The sequence below is a fragment of the Chaetomium fimeti genome, assembly GCF_033439085.1.
Source record: "Chaetomium fimeti strain CBS 168.71 chromosome Unknown B0H64scaffold_6, whole genome shotgun sequence".
Taxonomy (NCBI): Eukaryota; Fungi; Ascomycota; class Sordariomycetes; order Sordariales; family Chaetomiaceae; genus Chaetomium; species Chaetomium fimeti.
Genome location: NW_026944334.1, coordinates 2,193,261 through 2,204,087, shown reverse-complemented (window position 1 = coordinate 2,204,087; position 10,827 = coordinate 2,193,261). Strand labels below are relative to the sequence as shown.

The 10,827-nt window shown below is 59.0% G+C and overlaps 2 protein-coding genes across 2 annotated transcripts; one reads left to right on the top strand and one right to left on the bottom strand.

The window, feature by feature from the left end:
• Positions 1-217: 217 nt before the first annotated feature.
• B0H64DRAFT_444771 (fungal-specific transcription factor domain-containing protein) lies at positions 218-2,864 on the bottom strand (the record flags this gene model as incomplete). The annotated part of the gene is made up of 2 exons (XM_062806806.1): positions 218-467; positions 538-2,864. 2 exons carry the CDS (start codon positions 2,862-2,864, stop codon positions 218-220), a joined length of 2,577 nt encoding a protein of 858 aa, XP_062657030.1.
• Positions 2,865-8,110: 5,246 nt separating this feature from the next.
• On the top strand, positions 8,111-10,294 carry B0H64DRAFT_465853 (uncharacterized protein; the record flags this gene model as incomplete). The annotated part of the gene is made up of 5 exons (XM_062807677.1): positions 8,111-8,935; positions 9,061-9,205; positions 9,565-9,756; positions 9,812-10,008; positions 10,118-10,294. Exons 1-5 carry the CDS (start codon positions 8,579-8,581, stop codon positions 10,292-10,294), a joined length of 1,068 nt encoding a protein of 355 aa, XP_062657029.1. The 5' UTR covers positions 8,111-8,578.
• Positions 10,295-10,827: the final 533 nt, after the last annotated feature.

Here is a 10,827-nt window from a genome sequence, read left to right as displayed (position 1 = left end):
ACCAAACCACCCTCTCACGCCCGCGTAGCCTCCACCACCAACCATCAACAACATGACCCACCAACCTCCCAAGACAGCCTGCCAAGCACTTAAATGATGTTCGCAATGCTGATTCGCTCCTCGTTCTTGCTCTTTCCGCTCGCCGTCGGGCTCCCCGTCCCGCACGCCTGGCTCGGTCGCGGCCCGGGTGCCACCATCGGCGGCAGGGTCGCCATCTCTACCCGCGCATCGTGCCCGCCCATCTCCATTTTGATTCCCCTCTCCTGCTGCGGTTGGTGATGGTGCTGGTGCTGGTGGTGCGGTGCCAAGACAGGCGGGAGTGGTGGCGGTGCCGGGGCAGAAGTATTCCATGCCTGGTGCTGTTGATGGTGTTGTTGGTGTTGTTGGTGGTGGTGTTGATGTTGGTGTTGATGATGGGATTGGTGCTGCTGCGGATGAGGGTGTGGGTGTGGGTGCTGATGCTGATGCTGGTGCTGAGGTTTCGTGCTCGGTGCTGCCGACGTTGGTGTTGTCACTGCTATCTCGCCGGTCGCGAACCTCCTCAACGAGCTCTCCAGCCTCTCCCAGCCCTCCACCCCTTGTCCCCAATCCCACCTCTCCTCACTCGTCAGGCTAGACCGTGCTTCGGCTCCGAACAGGCCGGGCTTCCCAGACACGGTTACCGGTGCTGGCACTTCGCGTTCGCTGCTGCCCGCCCAGACCCATGCCGTTTCCATCCCCGCCTGCAGGTCAGCGCTCACGTATGCGAGCAGCTCTTCGTCGCGCAAAAGGGCCTCGTTGACCGCTGCCTGGGAAGGTCGCTGGGGCGGCGGCGGGCCGTATGGCGACGGAGGGTGGGTGGGCGAGGGGGCCTGCGAGAGGTACGTGACGATCTCGGCCCGTCGGGAGGCTAGGGCAGAGACGAAGAAGTCGAGGTACCGGCCGCAGGGCACGGCCACATCGCGGTGGTCGTTGATGGCGGCCAGGACACGGATGCACTCGAATGCTTGTTCGAAGCAGCCCGTGAGGAGCAGGAAGAGGGTACAACGGAAGGTATGGGTCGTAAGAAGGGCGGTGGCGCCTTGGGCAATCATACGGATCGGCGTACGTGCGAGGAGGGCCGCAGTATCGAGCGCCGTGTGCATGCATTGCTCGGTCGCTGCTAAACGGACGTCGGGGGGACATGACGGAAGGAGATTGTGCCGATGGAGGAGAAGCCGGGCGTGGAGAAGGTAGATCAAGGGGTTTGTGAACGAGGGCATGAGGGACACGCTGCTCGTGGGCTGGCAGGCCGGCGGGAACGCGCGTCGGCACGAGATGAAATGCTGATCGAAGGTCGCGAGCCGGGTGGGTGCGATGACGGGTGAGGAGAGCGCCCTGCTCAACGCCGTGTACGAACGCACAACGTTGACGACGGCGAGTAGGGAATGCGTGAGCCCTTCGGCGCCGTCCGGGAGCCTCTGGCCGCGGTCCGACAAGTGATGATCGTCGACGGCTGCTGGCAGGGACACATCGCAGTCCGAGTCGTCGATGAGCATGGGTCTCCCGAGTTCGATTGCTAGGCTCCGGTCGAGAATATAGATCGTCCACCACGTTCGCCTGCGCATCTCGGCCTCGACGAAAGATGCCGTCCCCGGCTCGGTGTAGAGGCCCAGGTCCTGGGCTACCCTGACCGCACGTCCCAACCAGCTACACGCCGCCGACTTCAGGTTCAGCTCGTTCAAGGCCATGGTGACCAGCACCAGCGCGCGTGCGTCGTCCAGTTCATATTCGTCGCTCCACGGGTCGATCAGTGTCCGTGTCGTTTCGAGTAGCTGGGTGGCCGAGTATGCACGGTTCTGGTCGTTTTCTGCCATGAAGAGTCGGCCGACCGTCAAGACAGCGAAGAAGACGGACATGAAGGCCTGAGACGCGCGTAGCGGGTTCCCGGGCCGGTACAGGCCGTCGACCGTCTGCGTCAACGTGTTCCAGTGCAAGATGGGGGTTACCGAATGTATCGACGTGTAATAGGACCGCATCAGCTCGTCAGTGGTCCGTCGTGGCGGCAGGAGCTGCTGGAAGTCTCGCAGTTCGGGCGCCGCAGATTGTCGATACGGGGCCGGGGGCTTCCATATTCCCCGCGCGTAGCTCCTTAGGTTCGATCTCGCCCTGGCAAGGTCGTGGACGCCCGCCGGCCTCTTCTTTCGCTTGGGTTGCTGGCCGATCTCGGGTAGCTGGAGCGGCAGCTGCTCGACGCCGTCTATGTCCATCTCGAATTGGCGGCCGTCGCGTTCCTGTAGCATGCGGCGGAGGCTGTGGTTCTCACGCCGGATCCGCTCCATCTGCTTCTCGAGATCCTGCACCTGCTTGATGGACGACATACGGCGATTGGTCTCCTTGGTGAACTGGCACTTGACGCCCCGGCTCGAACATTCGGAACAGCTGGTGGTCTCGGTTGCGTCGCACTTGACCTTCCTCTCACGACACGCGTCGCAGCTGGGGTCCTTCCTCCGTTGCCGGTAAGCTCGCTTCTGTGCCTGGGAACTGCTGTTGTTGGACGGTAGGTTGGCATGAAGCGCCCGAGGTGTGCCGGCTACCGACTCCCCCGATGGTAGAGACTCCCGTTCCATCATGGACGAGGTGGACGTGAGGGGCGTATAGGCCTGGAAAGAGTTCGGGGGATGGTTGTGGACCGAAGGGAGGGGCTGTGGGATTCCTATGGTGTGCAGCGGCGCCTGGTTCGATCTTGCGCTCGGGGTGGCGCTGCTCACACTCGGCCTCATAGGGCCGCCTAGGTACTGCTCGGCCGGTTTGGGTGAAGGGGCTGAGGGGGCGAGGGATGAGTTGTAGGGCCGCACTGAGGCGTTGGGAGATCGAGGATACGGGTTATGCGTCGCAGACGCCATGGTGCCGGCTTGCTTTTAAGAGGCCTATTTCCGGAAACCCGAGTCGGAACCCGTCTCCACAGACTCTCCGATAGGATGCACGCTGGGGAGTTGCCGGTCAAGGAAACATGCAGACGGGAAATATGTTGGGGGGGTGGGGGAAGGGGATGAAGGAGTTGATGAGGCAACTTTAAAGGTGAGCCTGACCTGCCCTGCTCCTCGCTTGTTTTTCTCTCCACACCCTGGTCTCTCAATCCACACAGAGGTGTGTACTGTGAAATAAGAGTGTGGAGGAGGACCCCTTGTTAGGGAGACTGAACCTTGGACCACCAAGCTCCACAAACTCCACGCTCATACACACGGCCAACCCACAGAAACGCAGAGGAGACAAGCTTTCGAAGCTACCGTAAACGGACGCAGGCTCTTACTTGGCTGAGTGGTTGGCAACACCCCGCAAGTCGCTGCAAGTGAGTGTTTTCGGTGATTTGTGCAGCAGCCAGTGATGATGAAGGCGGCGGCGGCGGCGGCGGCGGCGGCAGGAAGCAGCACGAAGCAGCAGGAGCACTCGCAGCTTCTCAAAAAGCGATGATGGTGAGTCTTGTTTGGAGCATAGTCCAGTCGCTCTGTGTTCGAAAAGTCCCGGGGTAGTATTGTGCGGTGTTGCAACGCCGTGCAACCCCAATGCCGCTCTGATCCGCGACCCGTCTGCCCTCGTCCTTGTCCCGCAGTCTCAGGGAGCAGCAGCAATATTTGTCGGCAGCTGAGCCGTTTGGTAGCGGGGCAGCCGCAATACAACCATGTGCTATAAGGCGGCCCTATTAGTAGCACCCGTGGGGAGCCGGCATGGGGACCCTAAGGAGCATGCGGTCTGGGAGGTGTGCGTTTGGGCTGGGGCGCGTCGGCAAAACCGAGCGCGGCAGGCGTATTTCCTGTGTAGAGCGGCTTCAACGGGGGATGCTCGGGCAGACGCGCTGGGGCAGAACGGAGCTGGCTAAGGCGGGACAATCCACCCAGTCGGCACACACGGAGCCCGCAGCCGCCAGTCGGAAACGACGAAAATGTTGGCGGGGGGGTGGTGGTGGGAGGGCAGAAGGATGGTGGAGGCCACAGAGGCAGCGGCAACGCGGCGAGACTGGCGAGAGAGGAAAGGTGAGGTGCTGCGCGCTTACACCCGTCTCCTAGTGGCGGGGGAAACACGGGGACATGCAGCAGCAAATGGCGGGCGCGGGTTGAGCGACGTGAACAGGAGGAAGCGAGGACATTTGCCGTCGAGAAGCGTGGTTTGAAGCGGCGGAAAAGAGGGCAACAACCACACGCGCCAGGAGGTCAACGAGCCTGTCTGTGCCCGTCAGTGCCTGTCTCCATCGGTGGAGACAGTTGTGCCGCTAATCTCATCATCCATGCCCGTTGCGCGCTTCCCATGTCTGGGGTGTTCCTGTAATCTACGAAATAACGTGGAAGGAGAGTTACCGGTAATCGGTTTCTTACCGGTCCGGGGCGCAGAGGCTGACCGGGGTGGGTGGGCAGGCCCGCAGCAGCGCAGCAGACTGTGTTTTGCATACAGTGCCCGAGGGTCGCCAGCGTCCTCCATGCAACTGTGTAGACATAATCACCCAGTTGTGCCCGGGTTCCGCCAGCCTGAGCTCAGGGCTCGCGTGGGCAGACGATGACGGTGTGGGCGGGGAATGTGTCTCTGTCTCTTGACTGGCTCGTGGCGGTGATGTCCATCCCTCCGAAAGCCTCCCCTGGCATGAGACCTCGGCCGCAGAAGACGGGAATGTGGCTTGGAAGGGCATTTACCGCCCAGGTTCGGTCAGGCGCGTTTTCGAGCCGACATTGTGGATTCCAAGTCCTGGCACAATCACCACGGACCCCGGACCCTGCTCCAAGGGCCCCCGGTCCGCCAAGTGACGATTCGGCTGCGATGGCCGCACGACACCGTCATCAACTGCGTCCGAAAAGCCGTGTGGTCCGACCAGGGGAGACAACCATGAAATTCAGCGCCAGCACACCTCGCCTCCCACACAGCCACCCTCGGGCCACCATCCGTAACCTCTCGTCGCTCGTTCACACTTCCTTTTACACTACACTGTGTAAGTCGAAGTCTTGCCAGCAGCTGAGGGTATGAGTTGAACAGCTTCCGCAATCACTAACCCCCGGCTCCTTTTTCCCGATTTGGTCGGGAGAGCCAGGTTCTCTCTCCCGCGGCTCGCTCGCTAACTTGGCCATCTCATTCGATCCCGCTGTTGCCGGCCTTTGGCTGTCTTGTGGGAACTTCCCGGTTGTGCTGACGAGGATTCGTCACAGCTACGCGGCGCCGAAACGAGACCGCTCCGCACTCCTCGTTTCTTGTTGGTGGGCAATGGCCCAATGAGCGAGTTGGCTAGTCTCAAAGACAACGGAGCTACCTGGTTAGTTCTTGAGCCTCCAGCTGCGGATTCGCAGCCAGCCAATAACCATCAACGACCGCTGTGTGTTCAGCAGCATCGTCTTTCGTGCCCTGCCAAGACGGCGAGCCGGAAAGCTTGGAGAATGGCAGTGACCGGGCTTGCTCGGAAGCCGGAAGACGAGGCGCTTGTTTCTTTTCCTGCGAGCGGGAAAACTTTACAGAGATGACGTTACTCTGAACGAGCAAGTTTGCTGAATCTATGCGCTCACGGGGGTAATCCAGAGACTGAAATCCTGCTTAGCCGGGGGACAGCATGGGACCCGTTCGGTGATTTCAGCGACAATGGCACGAGTGGTCAACATCGCCAAGGCCGTACTCGTCTGTCCATTCATAACTATCCACTCCAGCGGGACGTTTCTTGCGTCGCGATGTTGGCCGGAGACCGGGTTAGCAACCGAGGTCCCATGAGAGGTTGGAATCAGATTGGTCGGGAATGGGTCGCGCCACCATCGCCGTGCTGTGCCGGTACTGTATGTACTGTGTATGCAGTCGCCTCTCATTTGATGGGCTGTGACAGGGTCGGTTAAGCTCCGAGGAAGGGATGACAGCTGAAACGGGTCAGAAATCAAAAAGCGGGATTGATGCGGGACTGTGGGGTGTCATTTAAATGTCCCGTCACCATCCGGAGTCCGGCTCGTCAAAGGAAGACACCCAATTGATGGGATCTTGTGGGTGCAATCTGCACTGGGCGGGTGTGGCTCCGTGGGCGTGGACAGAGTCGCATCCTTGGCCCGCGAAACACCAAAGACCAAAAGACACACTCGGCCACTCAGCCAACCGTATCCGTTGCTTGTTGTTTGTTGTCAGTCCCTCGAGTCGACATTGCGACTCTGGACTCGGATGGAGCCAATACACAGGAGTCGTCTTAACCTGGGTGCATCCTGCAAAGGTCGGACGCGGGTCGACGAATTCGCTAGGATGGTTGCAGTCTCTGCGAAGGATCCATCCTCGTCAGTTCCGCGAACGAAGCATCGACTGTATGGAGTAACTGGTAGTTAATACGAATGAACCACTGCACCAACTTCCTACTCGACTGGGTCGACCGAGTTGAGGGACCCCGAATGCCGAGATCCAGCGAGAGATGGGGTAGTATGTCGTCTTCATGGATGAGGCCGTCTCTCTCGGCTACCTTTCGTCCGGAATCATCACAAGTCAAAGCCGAGGAGCGCGTTCAAAAACAAGCTCATAGAAACCGTTTCTGGAGTTTTTTTGGTTTTCGGGTTCGCGAATTGGTGCGCAGGGTGGAGACGAAGGGCAGAACGTTTTCCATCATACAATTGCTTGGCAAAGAAGAAATGGCTGGACCCTTGATCCATGCCAACCATGCGCCGGGGCCGGGCGCAGACCAACCGGCACCCGACAGGCGACGCCATGGAAGCGGGCCAGTGGGGAGGGCAGGGCTCGCTCTCGGCAAGAGGTGTCAGGTTGTCACTGACCACTTCCTCGACCGTTTCAAGGTGACCAATGCACGAGCAATGACAGCATCATTTAGTTTCGGGACAGTTTTCCGGGCAATTTCTGGACAACGAACACTATAAATATGAAGATCTCGTTAAGGGAGAAGCTCCTACCTTAATTATGGAAATTAAGGTACCTTATATATGTAGGTACACCAGGTAATTATCTGGTTCCGAGTTCCTGGTTCAAGGTTACTATGCCCTGTATAGGACAATGTGACCACTTATTCTGACAACCGTGACATTTCATCAACGTTCTTGGTGAGTTCGGTGACTCTGTGCTGTTCGCACTGTACTCGGTAAGTCATCCGTCTTTTTTGTTTTTTTTGTCACGGCGGGTTCCATGCTGCTGCTCCATGCAAGTCGGCAGGCTCACAGCACTGCGGCGGCCCAGGCGGTTCAGTTCAAATTGATGCCTGCAGCAACGGCCGGCGAAGGGCTCAGAGGACCTGGAGGAGGATGGAAACGGCAGGAGCAACTGTGAGATTTTGCTCATCAAAGGAATTTTCAGAAGGCGCCATGCAAGTGACACCCATTTCAGCCTAGACTGCCCCACCAGGTCAAAGACCTCCCCTGTCCCGGGAAGGTGCAGCTCACAGCGCGCAACACTAGTATACCTGGACACGGCAGGAACAATCTCCTCCATGCCTCTGTGGAAGATGCCGATGGAAGAGTCTGCAGTTGCGACCCGATGAACCTAACCTGGAAAGTCCATTTGAACAGACACCGAATGGTTAACCGTTGAAGAGGCCTGGGCCTTCTTGGCGCGAACAAGAGTCCTTCCGTTTGGCTCACGCGAGTGCACGCCGACTTCAACACAACACAGAAAACCGAACGATTCGAGGACAACAGACTGTTTAATACTTATTTACCTAGGTACCGAGGCAAGTTGTGCATACTCCGACCGTCTCTCTGTATTCTTACACCCACTTCACCACCACATCATGCGGATACCCCCTCAACGATGCGGCTCCGATGCGGGACGCCGTCGCACGGAAATGACCTTGACCGAGCAGCGTCGGCGACTGTGCCCAATCTCCCAATTCCTCTGCGGTGCAATCCACAAGTGTTGTTTCACGGCTTGAACAGAAAGGCCATGATCTGCGGTCCACGCCGTTGGGGCCGAACCAACTCACCGGCTTCAAATCACAGATGAGGCAGGGAACCGCGCTCCCCCCACCATCTCTCCAGGGAATGTCCTGCCGAGAAGGAAGCCATGCCATATGGCGGTTGCACGAGTGCCCTCGGCGTTCCGAACAAACCACGCCATGCACGCCAGGCGGACAAATGATTCGAAACGGGGCCCTTCAAGGCAGCCAAGATCCTCCCAGGTTCGGGCGAATGTTGCCCGGTGCAGATCAGCAGCTTCAAACGACGGCCGTGAGACATGGCTTCGAAGAGCCTAAGAGGTAAGCAGTCAGGGGAGGAACCGCTGCAGCATCCCGAACCAGAACTGTCTCCGCGAGCCACGAGCCACGAGCCACGGGAAGGGGCCGATTCAGGATGCGAACCGGATAGTAGAGCGATGCTCCGAAATACTTTGCAACCGGCGGAAACCGTACGGCGAGTTTAAGCTCAAACCCAGAGAGACGTTTGTGCTGTACCGTTTTCTTTCCCTCTTGCCCAAAGAGCAGTCGCCGCAGCCGCCAAAACAGCCCTCCGGGTCTAACCTACCTATGCGCGGTCCTTTGCTTCCTCCGATGGCGCACCAGAACCTGTCCCTTCTCGTGTAACACACACCTCGTGAGACATGCTCAACGGGCGTATCCAGAGGGCGGCCACACACGACCGTTGTTTGAGAGGAGTGAGGCGGGCCGGCGTTGGGGTTGATGTCCAAAGTTGCGGAACCGCGGCCCAGCAATTCGTCACGACGGACTCTTCGGTTCTTTCCGCTCCGCGCCTCCTCTGCCAAACACGTAACGCTCTTCGTATCGCATTCTCCACGCATCGGGCGGCAGGCAGAGCCTGTTGGCGACCGAGCCATCGATATTATGCAGTGCAACCCCCGAGACGGTCGATGGAGCGGCAGACGGAGAAGCATGCCGAGCGATGGATCCCGAGATCCTTCATTCGCAACGGGCACTGTGCTTATCCTGTGGGTCTCGGAAGCCCCCGATCAGGAGCGGGCCCCCGGCAGCCCACGGGGAAGCGAGACACGGCTCCATGGCGGACTGAATCCCGTCCGAGTATGTACAGTGTGCCTAAAAAAGAAAAAGCCAAGTATGAAATACCGAGTGCTCCCTCCAGTTTCCAGCCATTCTATTTTGCACGATGAAAGGAGAAATAAAAAAGGAAGAAGGGACGAAAACAGCAGCCGATGAGGAAGGTCTTCGTTCACACAAATCTCGTCTGGGCTAGCGACTCTCGTTGGAGTGGAGGCCGCACCTTCATCATCGATGTTGGGCCTTACGGTGCAGCGCAGGATTTCTCGCTGGACAAACGTCCCAGGTTACTTCGTAAGGCCGCAACTCGGCCGTCACATGCCTTTAACGTCAAGGAAGCCGAGGGAAATGAGTGGAGGAAAGAGAAAGACGGTGGTTTCTTTTGTTTGAGACCTCCCGTGCCCCTCAACAGGAAGGGAATGCCGTGAAGCCGTATTCGGTTCCGGGCGGCGACGTTGGTGGTTCGACGAGACCATGGAACTCGCCGCTTGTTCACCAAAACGGAGAAGAAAGCGTCCCCTCCCCAGTCTCCACTCGTTACCAAGAGCAGCACCCTGTCGGGTGGCTTCCGAAACTCTTGGTGCCGATCTCAACGTTATTCTGCTGGTTGGCCGCCGCCATGGGATAAAAGAAGCAAATGCAAGGCTGGGTAGCTGGCGGAGATCGCAGCCTGTTCCACGTGTGTTCGGATGCCGCCTTGTCGGTCGGCACTCTGCTCGTTTCCCTTCACCTTTTCGAGACAATGGATGTCGCAGACGAGCCGGCAGCTGACCTGGATGACTCGCCGTTGCTGCAGGACACGGCCAATTCCCAACGGCACGGAGACGACAACGCAGCCGAGCCCAGTACCGCGTTTTTCCGCTCGCCTTTTTGATGCGCGCCCTCGCCAATGGACAACAGCACAAGACCAAGCGCAAGAGGCGACGCCCCGGCCAATGATCGAGATGCAGGACCCGCGATCAGCGAGATCCGTGGATCCAAGATGGCCCCCCGGCGGCCCTGCCGTGTTCGCCCCCCAGATGCAGATAAGCGCTAGCCCCCCTTCGGGAATCCCTTCGCCGCCGTCCTTCCGAACTAGCGAGAAAAAACGCCTGATGGTGGCAGCAAAAAGGGGGACGCCGCCCTGGCTGACTGGCCAACTTTTCTCCGCGCCGGGCACCCATCCCCCAGTCGGGCAGCTTGCTGCAACCGCTCCACTTCCCACAGAGACACTCGTCGCTCGGCCCGGCAGCTACCGCCAGCAAAGCGCAAGGGGCAGGTGACGAGATGGAGAACCGCACAGTTGTCTCGTATGGTATCGGTATTACCGTATGGTACCGTACGGAGACCCGGAGACGACTCCGGCCCTTGCAGCTGGTTCCGTTTCCCCAGATTAGTGCCTGATGCTCCGTGGGATCTGTGCCCAGGGGGTTTCTCAAGCAGGGGCTAACAACCGCCCGAGAGAAAACGAGGGTCATCCCGCCGACAACGCGTGAACGAACCACCCTGCAATTTCGCTCATGGAAGGGTTTTCTTTTTCGTCATGGAACAATCTTCAGTTATTGGAGGGGTTCCCCAGGGATATTGCTGCGCGCCCGCGGCGCTGCCCATTGTTCTGTGCAGCTTCGAGACGGCGAAATGCTACCCCGTAATATCACTTCCTCGCCGCCTCCTGGCAGCTGTGGTGTGCTGTGCCGTTTCAGCTGCTGCTGCTGCTGCCATGTGTTTTCGCCACGGCAAGTCCGAAAGGAAATGGAAAAAAGCAAAAACAATGGGTTACACTGAACAAGCAGCAGCTGAACCCCCCAAAACCCGAGTGGGACCAACAGCCTCTTCCCCCCTCTCAAGGAGAGAGACAATTCGACGCGAGATGTGAGACATATCGCGCCTCTCCCGATCCGAGGACCGCCCCTCTTCGGGCCGGCATTCTGCCCCCC